This window comes from Colius striatus, chromosome 25 (genome assembly GCF_028858725.1).
Source record: "Colius striatus isolate bColStr4 chromosome 25, bColStr4.1.hap1, whole genome shotgun sequence".
NCBI classification, from domain to species: domain Eukaryota; kingdom Metazoa; phylum Chordata; class Aves; order Coliiformes; family Coliidae; genus Colius; species Colius striatus.
Genome location: NC_084783.1, coordinates 2212301 through 2230732, shown reverse-complemented (window position 1 = coordinate 2230732; position 18432 = coordinate 2212301). Strand labels below are relative to the sequence as shown.

At 56.5% G+C, this 18432-nt stretch overlaps 1 protein-coding gene across 1 annotated transcript; it reads right to left on the bottom strand.

Annotated features, from left to right (window-relative positions):
- Nucleotides 1–1977: 1977 nt before the first annotated feature.
- Nucleotides 1978–18140, bottom strand: BSG (basigin (Ok blood group)). The gene is made up of 8 exons (XM_062015005.1): nt 18046–18140; nt 10919–11075; nt 8992–9080; nt 8184–8311; nt 7301–7574; nt 4487–4511; nt 4113–4183; nt 1978–2896 (listed from the first exon to the last, which is right to left on the bottom strand). Exons 1-7 carry the CDS (start codon nt 18113–18115, stop codon nt 4126–4128), a joined length of 801 nt encoding a protein of 266 aa, XP_061870989.1. The 5' UTR covers nt 18116–18140; the 3' UTR covers nt 1978–2896; nt 4113–4125.
- Nucleotides 18141–18432: the final 292 nt, after the last annotated feature.

Sequence of the window (18432 nt, the reverse complement as noted above, 5' to 3'; positions counted from 1 at the left end):
GTGATGCTCTGGGTGCAGGGAGCGATGCTCTGGGTGCAGGGAGAGATGCCCTGGGTGCAGGGAGCGATGCCCTGGGTGCAGGGAGCGATGCTCTGGGTGCAGGGAGAGATGCTCTGGGTGCAGGGAGAGATGCTCTGGCTGCAGGGAGCGATGCTCTGGGTGCAGGGAGAGATGCTTTGGGTGCCGGGAGCAATGCCCTGGGTGCAGGGAGAGATGCTCTGGCTGCAGGGAGTGATGCTTTGGGTGCAGGGAGCGATGTTTTGGGTGCCGGGAGCGTGTCAGAGCGCTCAGCACCCCCCGCTCTGCACCGCAGGAACGTGCTGCTCCTCCCGCAGCAGCTTTCCCCGGCTCTGAGGTGTGCGGGCACGCTGCGGGGAGGAGGATGGGTGAGCCCCGAGCACCCTGAGACAGCCGGACAGGCCAGCTGAGCTGCCCCAGGGACAGGGGTCCCACAGGTCCAGGGCAAGGTGAGACCGAGCCGAGGTCACAGTGGCACATGGGTGACACGATAGCACCCAAGGGACAGGGCGGTGCGTGGGTGCCACGGCCGCATCGCTGGCACCATCTGCTGCCCACGGCGCAGAAATGCAGCCGGAGCCTGTGCGTGAGCGGCTCCCGCAGCAGCCACGGCCAGAACCAGCCCTGCTCCCGGCCCAGGGTGCGGAGCGGGCAAGCACAGCCCCTCCCCACCGAGCCCCAGGGGAGAGGATGCTCTGAAAGCAGCGCCCCGGGGCACCGCAGCCTCACCCTGCCACGCACATCTGCCGCTGCAAACGCCAGCCCATTGCTCCGAGCTGCCCTGAGCTCAGCACCCCCGAGGAGCCGCCCTCTCCCTCCCTCCTCCCCAGCAGCAAGAGGCTGGAGCTGCCCATGCAATCAAAGCCCCAGCGAAGCAGCAGCTCAAGGCTCACCCTGAGGAGTCAGGGAGCAGGATCCAGCACCCACAGCATCCACCCTCTACCGGGGACCACCACAGCAGAGGTTCCTGCACCCCATCACCTCAAGCAAGCATTCCCAGCAGAGAGCAGCACGCTGCCACTCCATCCCCTCCTTCCCTCCCCTTTCCCGGGTCTGCTCTGCCAAACAAAAGGCACAAGCGGTGCTTTGTGTTGGGTCAGGCAGGACCCCTAATCCTCATCAAGGCAATTAAGCCCTGCGTTTGCTTTCTCACCGGGAGGGCAGCCGGCAGCACGAGGCTGCCTGGGAAGGGTTTGCACAGGGCTTGCATAACCCACTGACGTGCTGCAGAGCCACACAGCCCGGGCAGCCAGGGCTGCTGGCACACTGAGGCAGCTCAAATGCTCTCAGGAGGGATTGGGCCACCCCTCAGCACAAGCAGCAGGTCCCAGCACAGCCCTGCAACTCAGAGCCACACTCCCCAGTTACCCCTTCCCATGCAGGGACAAGTGTTTGGGCACAAGGGCCCAGTTCACCTGCATGCCCAGAGCAGGCAGAGGCAGGAGGGTGTGAGGCTCTTCTCCAGCCCCCAGCACCCCACAACCTTGATCCAAGGCAAAAGCCCCCCCAGCTCAGGGATGGCAGCAGAAAAAGGACTCCCTCCCTCCCATGACAGCCTCTGTCCTCTCTGCCAAGGCAGCAAAGGCCTCACCCACCTTTGCTCTCTCCCCTAGGAAAGAGGAGGAAGACAAATAACTGCTCAAAGAAGCACAAGCCCCTCAAGCAGCAAATGCTGTAAGCTGGGGCTGGTCCTTGACCCCAAAGCCCAAAGGAACTGTCCCCCAAAGGCCATTGTGGCTCCACAGAGCAGGGAGCACTGCTCAACCCCCTGCACCAAGGCCTGAAACACCTCTGGAGCTGCAAAGCCTTGGGGATTGGAGCAGAGTCAGGGCTGACACCAACCAGAGCCACAGCACCATGTCCTAGAGCCAGAGGAGGCTGAGATGAGGCAACCCAGGGAGATCCAGCCAAAGAGGGAAGAGACCAGAGTCCAAACAAAGAGATGGGGGAGGAGGGAAATAAAAGAGAGAGGAATCATCTTTATTTGTGAAGTGTGTTAACAGATGGAACAGTTCAATGCTACTCAGCAAGAAAGGTATTAGACTCCACTGAGCACTTGTTTGCTCTCAGGCTCAAGCACAAAACCCCACTGCTCAGCTGCCCCCCAGCCCCCTGACTCTGCCCCCACTGCAGCAACTGGACAAGAGAACCCCACACCCAAGAAGTTAGTTACCAGCAATCCTATTTACCCACAGGCCAGCTCCAACACTCCCCCCACCCCATCCTGGTTTGTCTGTTCAAGGGTGAGCTCAGAGCAGCTCTGGAGCTGCCTGGGAAGCTGCCCCAAAGGCCATGGCACCACAGAGGAATCAGCTTTGCACCAAGTCATGTGCTGGGAAAGACTGAACGAGCTTCCTAAAGCCTTCAGTCACATCAGCTCACCTGAGCAGTGTCTCCCACACAGACAGGGCAGGACAGAGCTGCTGGGAACACAGACCACACTGCCCACAGCCAGTGGAGCAGCACAGGAGGAACTGGGCACGTTTCAGGTCTTACCAACAGCTCCTGGAGTAGCCTGAAACCCCGAGGAGGTGAGGAGAGCCCTTACCCAACACATCCTGCTCTGCCCAGAGGTGAGGAAATGAGTTGTGTTCCCACTCAACCCCTCCCTCTGCACCAACACCAACCTAGGACAGAGCCAGCCAGTGAGCTGCACTCACCAGCAACAAGGGATTTACACTCACAGGTAGAAAAAGCCCCCCACAACTCAGTTTAAAAAACAAGAAGTGTATTTTAGATCCTACAGCTGAAGGTTCTTTAAGAAGTGAAGTAACTGAACTGCAAGGACACACTAAAAATCTCTCATGATGCTATTTTACCCCAAATAAAAATAGAAGAAAACAAAATAGTCCAGGTGAGCTCTTCATCTACATGTCACCTGGGAGGAGAGAGAGAAAAGGCAGTTAGATGAGCCAGTGGGACCAGTAAAGCTGCACTGGGATAGAGGGGGGTTGATGGAGCAGCACAGGACAGAGGCTGTGGGCTCAGAGTGCTCTCCTGTGTGAGCCCAGGGCAGGAGTTAGCAAGCACTAACTCAAGTTCAACACTTCTCCACCTCCCCTGGGCAGAGGCCACGCTGCTGTTCCCCCTGTGCCACCCCAGCAGCTTTGGCAGGTTCCTGCCAGGCTGCCAATGGTCTGTGCCTGAACTTCACAGCACGTTGTGTTCCCCCCTCAGCCACCACACATCCTGCAGGAGGATTTGGGGCCAAAGAGTCTCTGCCTGCATGGATGCTGCTGCTTCCTCCAGAGACCCTTTGCAGATGCAGCTGGGCCAGGTCTCTGAGCAGCTGATGAAGAGCTTCAGCTCAGTTATAGAATCCCAGGATGCTGGGGCTGGAAGGGCCCTGCAGAGCTGCTCCAGCCCCAGCCCCTGCTCCAGCAGCTTCCCCTGGCTCAGGGGGCACAGGAACGTGTCCAGCTGGGGTTGGAAACCTCCTGAGAAGGAGCCTCCACACCCTCCCTGGGCAGCCTGGGCCAGGGCTCCCTCACCTCAGCACCAAAGGACTTGCTCCTCCTGTGCCAGGGGCACTGCCTGTGTGCAGCCTGTGCCTGTTACCCCTTGCCCTGCCACTGGCCACCACACACCAACCACTGGCCCCAGTCTCCTGACACCCACCCTGCAGGGACTGATCAGCACTGCTGAGATCCCCCTGAGCTCAGGCTTCTCTTCTCCAGTTGAACAGCCCCAGGGCTGCAGCCTTTCCTCCTCACACACGTGTTCCATCCCCTCAGCATCTTGCTGTCCCTGCACTGGCCTCTCTCCAGCAGTTCCCTGTCTCTCTGCAGCTGGGGAGCCCAGAACTGGCCACAGGACTCCAGCTGAGGCTTCACCAGGACAGAGCAGAGGGGGAGCAGAACCTCCCTGGCCCTGCTGCCCACACTCTCTTGCTGCCCCCAGGCTGCCATTGGCTCTTGCCCACGAGGGCACGTTGCTGCTCATGGCCAGTTTATGATCACCCAGCACTGCCAGGTCTCTCTCCTGGAGCTGCTCTCCAGCAGGTCACCCCCAGCCTGTCCTGGTGCAGCTGGGGCTGTGAGGAGGAGCAGAGTCTGCACTGCAGCTGCAGCTCTGGCCTGGGGAAGGCCACTCACCTCTCTCCTGCTCTCAGTTTGCGTTCCTCTGACGGACGTTCTTGTCCTTGTGGTTTGTGGCATTGCTTTTCCTGGGGAGAGAAAAGGAGCAGTGAGGAAAGAATCAGCACAAACCTCTCTCCTACTGATGTGATTCAGGTTCAGACTGATGGCTGAGGTGAGTTACCAGCACAATGTCAGTTTGAGACACTGGTGTCACCCCCAGTTCCATGTAGTTTATCCACAGGTCACATGAACTGAGCCATGGGAGGGGAAAATCTCCTGCCCAGCACTTCCCAGCCCAGTTAGCTTTTATACTCATGAGCAGACTCCATGCATGGACATGACCCAACAGTACAAATCTGGCTAAACAGGGAGAAAAACAAGGTACTTACAGAGGTGCAGAACCTCCATCATCATCTTCACATTCAGGACAGCATAGGAAGAAAGAGAGAACAGTGTCAGGGCAGAAGCACACATGATCTGTCACCTCTGCACTGTGGGGACTGACATTCCAGGTGGGTTATTAGTGGGTTGGATACTCCCACCTGCCCAGGGCTGAACCCAAAGTGGCATCTCACCCCCAAGGCTCCTGGCAGAGCAGAGGGCTGTTTCTCACCACAACCCTACCACCCCTTCTGTGAGCTTTAAGCTGCTTCTTGTCTGAGCTTAGACAGGGCACAAACTTCAGACACAAGCTCCTGTTCAGCAGGTGTTTCTGTTGGCACAGGGTAGGTTTGGCTCACAGGGCAACCAAGTCACCACCATGAGCCCTAACTGGCATCTCACTAACCCTGAGACCACCCCAGGAGGCCATGGAGGTGGCACTAGCCAGAGAGGCATCCAGTCAGCCTCTGGAGCAGCACTGCTGAGTGGTTTCACATTTACACCCTCTGTGCATCCTCCTCAGGATACCAACCAGCCTTCCCACCACCAGCACTGCAACTGGAAATGCCCAGCAAGAGCACAAAGGTGCCACTCAGCTCCCTGTTGCTCTCTAGCACCCTTAAACCAGATCCCTCCCAGATCCCAGCACAGGCTTCACCAGCAACTCAAGGGGAATCCAAAGAGGGTGTTTCAGCAATGAGGCTTCAGGCAGCAGCAGCCCCACACCCTTCCTACACCCCCACCCCATTTTGTGAGCTCAAAATAGCCACAGTGCACACCACATTCTTGCTACACAGCTAAGAAAACAGCTCTGCCAACACGTGCTCAGCCCTGGGGCCTTTCAGCAGCTCCTTGCAATCTGCCACCTTCCAACAGAAGGTTCCCCATCATCTCCTCCACAGCCCAGGCTCCCCTCCAACAGCACTGAGCACTGGCACTGCCCTGGGCAACCAGGGCTGCATGCAGCTGGTGAGAGGCCAGACACAGAGCATGGCTGGAACTACCTTCTACTTACCATTTGAGGTGACACCCAGCAGCAGAGAAGGGAAGAGTGGAAAGATAACACCAGCAAGGATATCACACCATACACAAAGGCAGACTCTGCCCATCCCAGGTTAACAGGGAGCAGCCACTTCACAACCCTGTCCCATGAGCAACAGCATTGGTCTGAGCTGGCTCAGCAATGTCTTGCTGTTGCATCTCTCAAGGAGCAACAAAGACTCTTTGGGGGAGAGAATCACTTTACACCAAGGAAGTGTAAAGCTGATGTGTGTTTGTCAAAGGGGTTTGATGCATAAGCACACAGGAGGCAGAGCTTCAGAGCTCTGGCCAAGGAGTAGTGGAACACTACAGAATATACACCCTGTCAGCATCTGTCAAAGCATCAGCTACAGCTCTGACAGATCATCCCTCACTCCCAGAGACACTGAGGGGCTGGACACAAGAGTACTGGGGCTGAGGGAATGGGGGTGTTGAGCCTGGAGAAGAGGAGGCTGAGGGGAGACAGCAGCACTCTCTGACACTCCCTGACAGGAGGCTGCAGGGAGCTGGGGGTCAGGCTCTGCTCCCAAGTAACAAGTGACAGGACAAGAAGAAACAGGCTCAGGTTGCCCCAGGGGAGGGTGAGGTTGGAGCTGAGGCAGAACTGTTTCCCTGAGAGGGGTGTCAGCCCCTGTGCCAGGCTGCCCAGGGAGCTGGGGGAGTGCCCAGCCCTGGAGGGATCCCAGAGCCCTGGAGCTGAGGTGCTGAGGGCTGTGTGTCAGTGCTGGGCTGGGCAGGGTGAGGGGAAGGCTGAGACTCAGCAGCTTCAAGGCCTTTGCCAACCAAACCCATTCTATGATCTAGACCAGGCCAATGCCATCAGAAGGCAGATCACTCACACACACACACACAGGCTACAGGTGGTTTGTTTGCTGGGAGATGCAGCCACAACACCCTTTAGATGACATCTGCCTTCCAGCCCAGAGTGTCAGAGGGCAAAGCACCTGCTTGTAAAACTGCCTTGAGCAGAATTCCTCCAGAGCCCTGTAATCAGGGGAGGAACAAAAACCAACCTGCCTTGAGCAGAATTCCTCCAGAGCTCTGTAATTAGGGGAAGAATATTGTTTCAGCCCCTGTGCTGCACCTCACAGCCCAGGCCTACCTGATGTGCAGAGGGCTGAGGGGCCTGCCCCAGCTGCAGGAAGGATACAGAGCATTTACACTTCATTGTTAACTGGATCAGATAAAGGAGGGCAGCTGGGCTCACACAATACAGGTTCCTACTGATAAGGAAAGGGAGGAGCCAGGACAGATTAAAGATAGCATCATGCCTGGAGGAAGTCTCCCAGAGTCAGGATGTGTGGACCCCAGAGGACCCAAAACAGATGCTTGGATTGAACCTGGATTAAGCTAAACCTGGTCTCATAGAATCACTGACAACCCCACAGTTTTGCAACAGCAGAAGAGCTCTACTGGTTAATCAGAAATCACCTTCTGCACAGTGTTAGCTGCTAAAGGAAAGCCAGACCTGGACACAGCCACTTGAACTAAGTGCAGAGGAGCTGGTGAGACCTGAGGGTCAGCCTGACCTGTACACAGGAATCTTATCTCACTCTCCAGATTCAAAGCACAGCTTGCTGAAGGGCTGTGACAAACAGTGCCATAACTTGCCAGCTTCATGGCCAAATGAGCCTGGGAGAGACTCCCAATTGCTTTAACAAGAGCCCTCAGGAGCAGCCTCAAGCAAACACCCACCCCAGCCCTTCCCAACAACACCCTCCCCACCCCCCTCCACATCCCTTGGTCTCAACCTCAACACTCCCTTCCCAGGCAACTCTTACCATCCAGAACCTCATCTGGCTTCCTCCTCTTCTCATAGATGAAGATGATGGTGACAAGGACCAGGACTTCTGCCACGATGCCCAGGAAGGGCCAGAGAGCTGCCAGGCGGCTGCGCACGCGCAGGCTGACGCTGGCGCCGCCGAAGCCCTGCGAGTTGGTGGCGTTGCAGTGATAGTCCCCTGTGTCCTCCTCGATGCTCAGCTTCAGGATACGCAGCTCAGTCTTGTTGCCACTGGTTTTGATGATGTATCGACCAGTCCCGTTGATGATGGGCTGGAGAGGGAGAGGGGGGTAAGGGAGGAGGAGGAGGAGGAGGGTGAGGGCAAGGGTTGGGCAGCGATAGGACAAGGGGTGATGGATATCAACTGGAACACAAGAGGTTCCAAGGAAACACAAGGGAGAGTTTCTTCCCTGTTGAGGTGAGGGAGCACTGGCAGGGGCTGCCCAGATGGGCTGTGGAGGCTCCTTCTCTGGGGACATTCCAACCCAGTTGGATGAGTTCCTGTGTGCCCTGCTCTGGGTGTCCTGCTCTGGCAGGGGGTTGCACTGGATGAGCTTTGCAGGTCCCTTCCAACCCTTAAGAGTGTCTCAGACTGGGAGCTCTCAGACTGGGAGCTCTCAGACTGGGAGCTCTCAGACTGGGAGCTCTCAGACTGGGAGCTCTCAGACTCCCCTCTCCGACTCCCCTCTCCGACTCCCCTCTCAGACTCCTGGAATGAAGGGAGCTGCTCACTACAACTGTTCCTACCACAACAGGAATCCCCCTGAGGCCTCCCACTACCATGGCACCACTGTGAGATACCCAACTCTAACCAGCCACCACCCCCCACCTCTCTGTTGGGAAGCAGAAGGGGAGAAAGAGAAGCAAACTGCAGCACTTACCTCATGACCATTTTTGTACCAGACCCAAGAGTTGACAGGGGGGAAAGAGGGGTTCTTGCAGGTCAGCACACCTGTGTCCCCCTCATTGCCATGCTCAGATTTCTTGTATGCCATCACTTGGGGTGCAACTACAGCAAGGGAGAAAGAGGAATCAGACACCTCAGAAGAGGAAACATGCACAGGATTTGTGCTCCCTGCAGTGCACCTGGCCAGGGTCAGTCAGCCACAGGGCTTGGCTTCACTTTAGGAAGTTTCACTTCACAGGAGGTTTCTTTCTCAGTGCCATTGTTTGGCATTTTCAGAGGAAAACACATCACACTGCTTCCCACAATGGTTTGGCTTGGCAAAGCCCTTGAAGCCCCTGGAGTCCAAGCCCTTCCCTCACCCTGCCAAACCCTCAGCTCCATGGCTTTGCAATAGCTCCAGGGCTGGGGACAGTGTCTGACAACCTTCTGAGGGGAAAAAAGCTCTTCCTCATCTCCAAGCTAAACCTCTGATGGACAAGGTAAGCTGCCTTCAAGAAAGGCTCCAAGAGATTTGCCCACCAGATGTTATCTCTCTCCCATTATTCTTGAGGGAACATGCCCACAGCAGCAGGCAGATGGAATGCAAGGGCTAAGAGCTGACCTTACAGACACTTGAGCTTGCCTCAGGGCAAGCCCTGCTAATACAGGTGCAGCAACAGCCTTGTAACAAAGGTTAGAAGTAGCTTTGCAAGAAGCTGAGAAGATAAAGCAAAGTGCTGAGGAGATCACAGCTTCCCCCACTCCCCTCCCTCAGACCCTGAAACAAAGAGGTGGGAAGTTACCTGAAATATTCACTTGTCCTTTAATCACTGGGCTGCTTTTGTAGACACATTCATAGACTCCAGAGTGTTCTTCCCTCTTCCCCTCAATGCTGTCAAAAGCAAGAGCATGAGCTGAGCATTCAGCACCAGTGATCCCACACCCAGATGCCAAACTGCAGCCCCACAGACACCTTTAAGCCCCATCAAATCTCCTTCCCTCTGGAAATCCATTGCAGCACCAGTATTTATGCTGCATCATGTACCTGCAGCAGCCCAGCTCTGCACCCTGCTCTGAGGAGGGCAGAAGAGGACTTCACACACAACATCTGACACAGTTCTGCCAGTTGGCACTGACACCTCCTGATGTTTTGCCCCAAAGCCTGTAAAGCAGCACTTTTCACTCCCTAACCCAAAGCACTAACCCATCAGAGCCTCTACAGGCAAGCTTTAGACTGTTAGCTGCTATGGATGAAGACAACCAGGCCATTACACCATCACCACTTCAGATTTGCCCAACCCCTTGGCTCTTTCCTCTTCCATATAGGCTCATGAAATACAATCACACCCTACTGAGCAAAGCCAACAGAATGTGAAGTGTGGCAAGAGTCCTCCAGCCAGCACAAGGCAAGATGTGCCCACACACCTTATGATGGAGACCAGCCCTGCAGCTCACCTCTAAAGAGCCAAAGAGCTTAGGACAACAGATCCCTCCCAGCAAGGAAAGCTCACTAGAACACATGGCAAAGGAAAACTCAGGCTGGTTTCCTCTAAACAGACCCAAGCCTTGGGAGAACTTTCCCATTTTCCCCCTCCATCAAGCTGTTACAATGAGATTTAGTGGATTATGTTGCTCTGCAAACAAACATCTCCTTCTGCAGCTCTCAGGCAAAGTTGCAGTCCCGTGGCTGCCCCTGGGACAACAGGCTGTTTGTTACTCCTGCCCTGCACAGAGCTTCCCACTCCCCAAAAGCACTGGGCTGAGGAATTGAGGTCACCAGAGGGAGGCTGGGTTATAAATACTTTAATCCTTGTTCAGCTCCCTGTTGCTATGGGGAGACAGGCACGTCTGCACTGCCAGACAAAAGGACATGATGCCTCTACAGCTGCTGGGTCAGTGCCAGGCAGGCCTGACTGTAATCAGAAAGGAAAGCTCATTGCACTGTTACAATAAGGCCTGGTATTCCCATCTCTGCTCAGCTACACCCTGGAAATGGTTTCAGAGCCTTGACCAGAACTTGCAGGCAGCTTCCCAGCTTGTTGTGCAAGAACAGATGGACTTTGGAATGGTACATAAACCCCAAAGCAAAGACAACATACACTGGGGTGTCCCTTGTTCCACACACAGCCTCTGGGGAGCAGGGAGCTGATGGTCTGGCCCAGAGCAGGGGCCCCTCAGAGCTCTGGGAACTGATGTCAGGGCTGACACCAGCCAGGCAGCACCTGACAACCCAGCAGAGCCCAGCTGAGTGCCTGCACGGAACCATGAAGCAGCACAACTTGTCTTACAGAGATACCTGTGGCATGTAACTTCCATGCAATTGCTTGAGTTGGGAGAGCTCTTGGAGCTGCTGCAGTCCCAGCCCTCCCCTCACCCTGCCCAGCACCACTGACCCACAGCCCTCAGCACCTCAGCTCCAGGGCTTTGGGATCCCTCCAGGGCTGGGCACTGCCCCAGCTCCCTGGGCAGCCTGGCACAGGGGTGACACCCCTCTCAGGGAAACAGTTCTGCCTCAGCTCCAGCCTCAACCTCCCCTGGGGCAACTCCAGCCCATTTCCTCTTGTCCTGTCACTTGTTACACCCCATTGAAACTTTGTTTAGCTCATCTGATGCCATTTCCAGCAAGGCTGAGAGCACTTAGTTTTGGCTTCTGCTGATGGGAAACAGTAACTGCCCCTGGTTAAAAAGCCAGCCAAGCCCATGGCCTGCATGCAGGGCCCTGACACTCACGTGTAAGTGGTGAAAGCACTGGAGTCAGTGTCTGTCTGCAGGATCTTGTCCCCGTGCATCCAGTCGTGGCCCATGATGGCAGGGAAAGGTGCACTCATGTTACAGCTCAGGATCAGCTTCCCAGAAACATCAGTGACATGAGCTTTGATGTCAGGACCTGTGTTGGCAAATGGTTTGACATGAAGTGAACACCACTGCCATCCCAGAGGTGAGGTGTCAGCCCAAAGAACCTTCACTGCACTTACCAAACCCCACGGCTCCTTGTCTCTAAAACCCCCTTCACTTACCTTTGCAATCAGTTGCCTGCTAGAACTGATGACCCACATAATCCCCAGGCCTGACTGCACCTAGACATAACCAATGCTGACCCTGCCACGTGTCCTGGCTGATTCTGAGCCTCCTGCTGTCCCTACAACGGGTGCAGCTCCAGCAGAGCCCAGTGTTCAATAAGCAATGGAAAAGGTCACGCTCTGAAGGGCGCTTCACAAGAGTGTGGCTCTGCTCTGATGTGCCACTCGTTGTGCCAGCACCTCCCAGCACCTCAGCACACTTCACACACTTCCAGGTAAAGTGAGGGATGGTAAGGGGTGGCAGTCAAGCCCCTCTGTCCTGAGGGGTAGCAAACAAGACCGTAGGGGAGTGACATGTGATGCAGCCCAAGACAACAGTTACATTTACTCCAAGGAGAACACACACAAACCCTGACTCCAAAAGGTCCTGAGCCTCCACATGCCAAGGAGCAGCAAGTTATGCAACAGCAGATGACTCAGGCCTTTCTGCTTGTAGGAGGTAGCCCAAGGAAACAGCTGCCACTAGCACAGAGCCTCGGTGGCACCACAGCTCCTACCCTTCCTCTCAATCTCAGTCCCTCGGAAGGAACAGCTTTTGCACAGGGCTGACAGGCAATGTTGCTTTTCCTCCTACCCAAATGGCACTGGAAGAAGGTTCTACAGGAGTTCTGGATTCCCTGGAACGTTTAAGCTGGCAAAACAAACCCTGCTAAGCTGCTCTAAGTGGAGGATTCACAGTGAGGCCTTAGCAGGACGTTCAGTCTCCCTCCTGCTGACCAGGGTTTCTCTCACTCACTCAAAGCAGCTGCCTGACAGCTCCAAGCAGAGGGAATCTCACCACTTCCACAAGACAAGCAACTACAATCACATGGAGTGTCTCACACACAGGGTCCTTTCAAAAATGGTTGCAAAAAGGGAGCCAAAAGCAGGTTTTGTTCCCCACAGCTTGTAGCACTAGAGCAAGAGAGCGAGCTTAAAGCAAGGCTGGTCACAGAAGTACGAGCTGTAGGGAAGGGCAGGTTTGTCAGTGGTGGTTAGGGCAAGAATCTAGTGCAGAGTCAAAGCTCCCAGTACTGCAAAACCAGCAGCAGGGAGGCAAGGCAGGAATAAAAGCAGCAGGTTCCAAGTCTTTGGCTCTTGGGGCCAGCCGAAGGGATGTTTGTGTTTGGGTTGGGAAGCCACAAGCCCCTTTTTGAGCCATTGTCATGTGCTGAGGGAGATGCCAGAGGGTGGGAGCCTCTCACTTCTACAGCTCAGGGTAGGAAGGTACCAAAAAGGGAGCTTTGAGGAGCCAACAGGACAACAGGGGGCGAGGGGTGAGCAGGGCAGGTAGACTCGAGACACCGGGTGGCCTCGACCCGGCCACTCACGTTCGATGACAAAAACATTCGCCTGGGAACGGATCCACTTGACTTTGGGGCTCTTGGACAAGTGGTTGCGGTCGGGGTCGTTGCTGGCCCTGCACTCGTAGGTCCCAGAGTCGTTGGGGCTGAGGCTGCTGATGGAGATGGTGCTGGTGGAGTGCAGGTTGTAGGTGGCGTTGATGTGGACGCGCTCCCGGCGAGCTCCGTCCCACAGCTGCCCCCACGTGGCGTTGGGGTCGTTCCCTTCGAACCACCATTGGATCTCAGGGATGGGATTGCCAATGGCCTCGCAGTACAGCTCCACGCTGTCCTGAGTCAGTCTCTTTTGAGACAGTGGGGACTTTATAAAGCCAGCTAGGAGTTGAAGAGGTATTAGTGCAAAAAAAAACATAAAGGGTTAGTGCAAAGCAAGAATTCGGCCTCCACCAGCAGCAGGTTGTGGAGAGGAGGCCATATGTGATCTTCAAAGCATGGGGTTCTTCCCTTCCCTCCCCTCCACAGGCTCTCTGAACTCTGCTAAGAAACTGCTGCACCTCCAAGTCAACAAGGCTTGCTGTAGCTCCACTGCAAAAGCACAACATACAGCCCAGCACATGTCCCCAAACAAGAAACACGCAGCTGTCAGGGCATCACCAACACTGTGCACGACAGCACAAAGCTCACCAGGGCAGCCCAAGGCCACTGACAGCCTGGGATGCAGCAAGAGTGAAGGCAGTAGGGTGAGGGAGGTTCTGCTCCCCCTCTGCTCTGCTGAGGCCTCAGCTGGAGTCCTGTGGCCAGTTCTGGGCTCCTCAGCTTAAGAGGGACAGGGAACTGCTGGAGAGAGGCCAGCACAGAGCCAGTAAGATGCTGAGGGGATGGAGCATCTTCCATATGAGGAAAGGCTGCAGAACCTGGGGCTGTTCAGCCTGGAGAAGAGGAGACTGAGGGGGAATCTCATGAATAGATACAAATACCTAAAGGGTGGGTGTCAGGAGGTTGGGGAAGCACTTTGTTGTATTCAGTGACAGGACAAGGGGTGATGGAAAGAAGCTGGAACACAAAAAGTCCCATTTAACACAAGGAAAAACTCTTTCAGTGCTGAGGGGAGGGAGCCCTGGCCCAGGCTGCCCAGGGAGGGGGTGGAGGCTCCTTCTCAGGACGCTTCCAACCCCACCTGTACACATTCCTGTGTGACCTAAGTGGACCTGCAGGGGGGTTGGACTGGATCATCTCCACAAGTCCCTTCCAACCCTCACCATTCTGTGATTCTATGCTGCTTCCCCTGACACCCACTCAGGCCTCAGGCACTTGCAGTTCAGGATGAAGACAACAGCTATTTCTTTGTTGCAAGGGCTTGTCCACAGGCCCTGCACAAGTTTCAGCATCCCCTGTACCCTGGCAAGGTGCTCCACAGGTCTGCCTGAGCACCCAAGGCCTGTTGTGATGGAAAGCTGGCAGCAGCACAGCCTGACACTCACCAAGATGCCCTGCAGATACATTTAAACACAATATTAAGATAACAGGAGGGAGTTTTTTTGGGGGGAAGGAGTGTCTTGCAGTCTGCAAGATGTTACAAGCCAGGTGAGGAAACTGGTACCATTTGTTGTCATACAAACAGTGGCATCAGACTTTTCATCTCAGGAGAGAGAACTCTGCAGAGCTCAGTTAGTAATAAAAAGGGATGAGAAGCAGGAGAATCAGCTGCAGGGTGGAACTACAGCCCTTTCCAAACTGCTCCTGCAAGTGAGAGGCCAAGAGGTTCAGCTTGAGATCAGAGTTCAAACATAGGTCCATGAGAGTCTGGCCTGAGGAAAGCTGGGCTGCCAAACATCTTTAGCCAGGCACAGCACAGCCATCACAACCAGCAGTCCCTAGCAGGGGCTGCTTGGAGCATTAGAAGGCAGCAGGAGAAGGGCAGGGCCCCAGGGGAGCTGTGTGTGTGTGGAGGGGGCAGGAAGGGAGGCTCCAGCAGCATGGCTGCAGGAAAAAGCATCACACAGAGGTCAAGGTCACTGACGTGACTCAACCTCAGTCAGATTTGAGAGGAACCAGCCCAGCTTTGCAACACATCCTTCCTGCACACTGGCTGCTCTTCAGATGTGCCAACAGTGGGCTTCACAGGGCATCCCACACCCCCAGACAGCTTCCAGGGAAGTCCCTTCCTCCCTTCTTGAAGTGTGTGGTTACAGCCAACCTCCACACACCCACCATGAGGCACCTGCACAAAGGACGTGGCTCTGGGAGCACCTTTGGGTTGGTGTGTTTGAATGTTAATGTGAACTCCTGTGACTATCTGTTGTGAGCACAGGAATAAAGGGTGAGGGAGCACTGGAAGGGGCTGCCCAGATAGTTCCAAACCCACCTGGATGAGTTCCTATGTGACCTACAGAGTGGTCCTGCTCTGGCAGGGGGGGTTGCACTGGATGAGCTTTCCAGTTCCCTTCTAACCCTTAAGATTGTGTGATTTTGGGGGACAAAACCCAGTTTGCTCAGACTCAAGAGAAACACAAGTGGATCTGCAAGGTAAGCTTCAGAATTCCCCTGTTTCTCAAAGGCAAAACATCAGCTTTACACACTAAAACCTGGAAGAATGTGGCTGGATGAGGAAGGTGAGATGCAACCTGAACACAAGACACTTTCAAGAGGAGGCTGATACTTATTAATCACCTGGCAGGTGACAGGAGTCCCATAAAGATACATGAGGGTATCAAGCTCTGCCACACACCAAGTTTCACTCCTAGAGCAACTAACCTGTGTGCTGCATGGGGTTGGGTTTTTCTTTTACAGCCCAGGCCTGTGATTAAACACTCCCAGCTGCAGCACTTGTAGAAGCCTGTCCCATTTTACCTACAGCCTGGTTTCAAGTGGGAGCCAGTAAAGATCAAGGTTGGTTGAGGTTGTTTTTTTACAGATGCAAGGTGATTAGTGTATGCTGACAAAACAGCTGCTGCAAGGTTGTTTGAGTTAGAGGGCACTTCACAGAGCTCACCCAGGCTAAAAAAGCTTCAGCAAGCACCTTTTGCATTCACACAGGGTTAATACCTCCCTTTTCCTCCACAACACAAAGCAGACCAAGCAGTCAAAACCCTGGGCACACCTGCAAAGTCCAGGGGCACATGAGCACAGCCAATATCAACCCTCTGGAATCCACCCCAAAGCTACTCAAATGGTGATGGGCTTCAGGCTGAAATCAGCTCACATAAAGGAGAGCTGGACACCTCAGTGCAGCACAGGATCAAGCTGGGCAGTGGTGAGGGCAGGCAAGACCAGATAACGTTCTCCCAGGTCACCTTCAAACTAAAAACAACCTCCCCCCAGGGAAGAGGGAGGAGTCCTCATGGTTTAAACAGTGTCTGGGAGGCTGGACAGCACAGGGAGCCCTGGCAGGAGCCTGCATGTCCCCCAGGGCACACTCTGCTCCCTGGCAGGACCTTTGTTTCTTGGCCTTAGAAAGGGAACTTTGAGGTCCTGACACTTTTTACCATTCCCACCAACAGCTATAAAACCCACTCTCCCCTGAAGCTTTGCATAACCAGGCAGCCACTGCACATCCAGGTCAAAGGGAAGTGCTTTCAGTCAGAACAGCTCCTCCTGAGGGCACAGAGTCCACAACACACACACACACATCAGCTCTTTTGCAGGCTGAGCTACCATAAGTTGGGAACACCTCCGTTTAAGATGATCATCTCTCATGGATTCTACCCCAGAAAGCCAAATCTAAGCATGGCTGAGAGGTAAAACCCTTCACTTTCCAACCCTCCACTGTGGTTTACTTGAAGCATCAGTGTCATGAACACACCTCAGCTGGGGCAGGACACGTGTGTTGAACACAGACAGGCTCATGGAGCAGCTCTTCTTCCCAGATCAAGGACAGCAACAGCTTTCCCCACATCCCCTTGGTGTCAATCTACCACCACTCAGCTTGGCATTGGGAGCAAGAAGCAGCAGACATTGGCAGTTTCAGGTCAGTTGATGAAACTCAAGTTCTACCCCACAAGTGAGAGGTTTCACACACAGTTCTCCCCCTGCCCTGTGTTCAAATACACCTCTGCCACGAAGAAACACTGCAGCAGACACTTGTTTTCTCCTCATCCTCCCACTCTTTCACCTTCAATCCTTGGCTTTGGCTCTATAACAATCAAGCAAGTAGGATACCACAAGCAGCTGATTTTAGTACCTGATGTGCCAGGAACAACAGCCTTAGATAAAACAGGGCCTTTAGCCCCAGCACCTCCTGCAGCAGGTCTGCAGGGAGAAGCCAGGGCTGCCTGCTCACCCCCAGCTCTGAGCACACAACCAGGCTGCTTTGATGCCAGCTCAGGAGGGGGAACAAAATGAAAAGCCAGAGCAGCAGCTCAGAGCAAATCCCATCTCGTTTGGGGTTGTGCTTTTTAAACACCCAAGGAGAGGCCAGTGCCATCCCCAGCTCCCTGCAGCTCCGGGGGGTGTTTGCTCACGAGGGGTTAAGCCACTTAAGCACCATGTGAGGGCTTTAGAGCCAGCAGAGCCTCAGAAACCGGGCTCAGAGGGCACAACGTGTCCCTTGTACCGAGACGCAGCCGAGCAGGAACGGCCGGACCGCACGGTGCTCCTGGGGAAGGAACAACCGAGCCCGGGCCATGGCTGCAGAGAGGGCTTGGGGCAGCCCCTGACCCCGGGCTGCGGCTTCTCCCCTGGCTGTACCGAGGGTCTGGGGCAGCCTCCGCTCCCGGGCTCGGTCCCTGGATGCTCCCCTGGCTGTACCGAGGGTCTGGGGCAGCCTCCGCTCCCGGGCTCGGTCCCTGGATGCTCCCCTGGCTGCAGCGGGGGTTTGGGGCAGCCCCTGGGCCCGGTCCATGGCTGCAGTGGGGATTTAGGGCAGCCCCCGGGCCCTGTTTTCTCCCCTGGCTGCAGCGGGGGCTCGGGGCAGCCCCTGGGCTCGGGCCTGGGCCGCAGTGGGGATTTAGGGCAGCCCCCGGGCCCGGTCCGTGGCTGTACCGAGGGTTTGGGGCAGCCCCGGACCCGGTCCCTGGCTACTCCCCGGCTGCAGTGGGGATTTAGGGCAGCCCCCGGTCCCTGTTTTCTCCCCTGGCCGCAGCGGGGGCTCGGGGCAGGTCCCCGGGCCCGGTCCCTGGCCGCAGCGGGGGCTCGGGGCAGGTCCCCGGGCCCGGTCCCTGGCCGCAGCGGGGGCTCGGGGCAGGTCCCCGGGCCCGGTCCCTGGCCGCAGCGGGGGTTCGGGGCAGCCCCCGCCCCCGGGCCCGCCCGCCCCGGGCCCGGCCCCGCCCGCCGAGGACGTGCCTCGCCGCAGGGCGCCCGCGCTGCCGCCTGCTCGGCCCCGGCCGGCTCCAGCGCCGCTCCCCTCCCTTCCCGCCGCTCTCACCCCACCGCAGAGCCGCGATCCCCGGAGGGCTCCGGCCCCGCCGCCCAAGAGCCGCCCCCGGCTGCCCGCAGCGGCCGCCGCCGCCTCCCCGGTTCATCCCACAGACCCCCCCCCCCCCCGGCCGTGCCGTACTTGTCCCCGCCACGGCGGCCGCGGTCGCGCCGAGGAGCAGCAGCGCCAGGAGCCCGCGTGGTGCCGCCATCGCCGCCCGCGCTGCCGCGCTCCCGCCCGCGCCGCCCGCTATAAGCACCGCGCCGGGGGCGGGGGCGGGGCGATCCGAGCCACGAACCAATGGCGAGGCGCCGTGGGAAGATGTCCCGCCCACGCGTCCCGGTGCGACCAATCAGAGGGAAGAGCTGTGCAAAGCGGCCCGCCTCCTCCCCTCACGGCCCCTGCGGGGAGAGCCGGTTCGGGCCGGTCCCGCCGAGGCCACGCCCACCGGCCGCGGGGCAGCCAATGGGGAGCGGCGCGTGCGCGGGGCTCGCGGCGGGAGCGGAGCGGGACGGGAACGGGAACGGG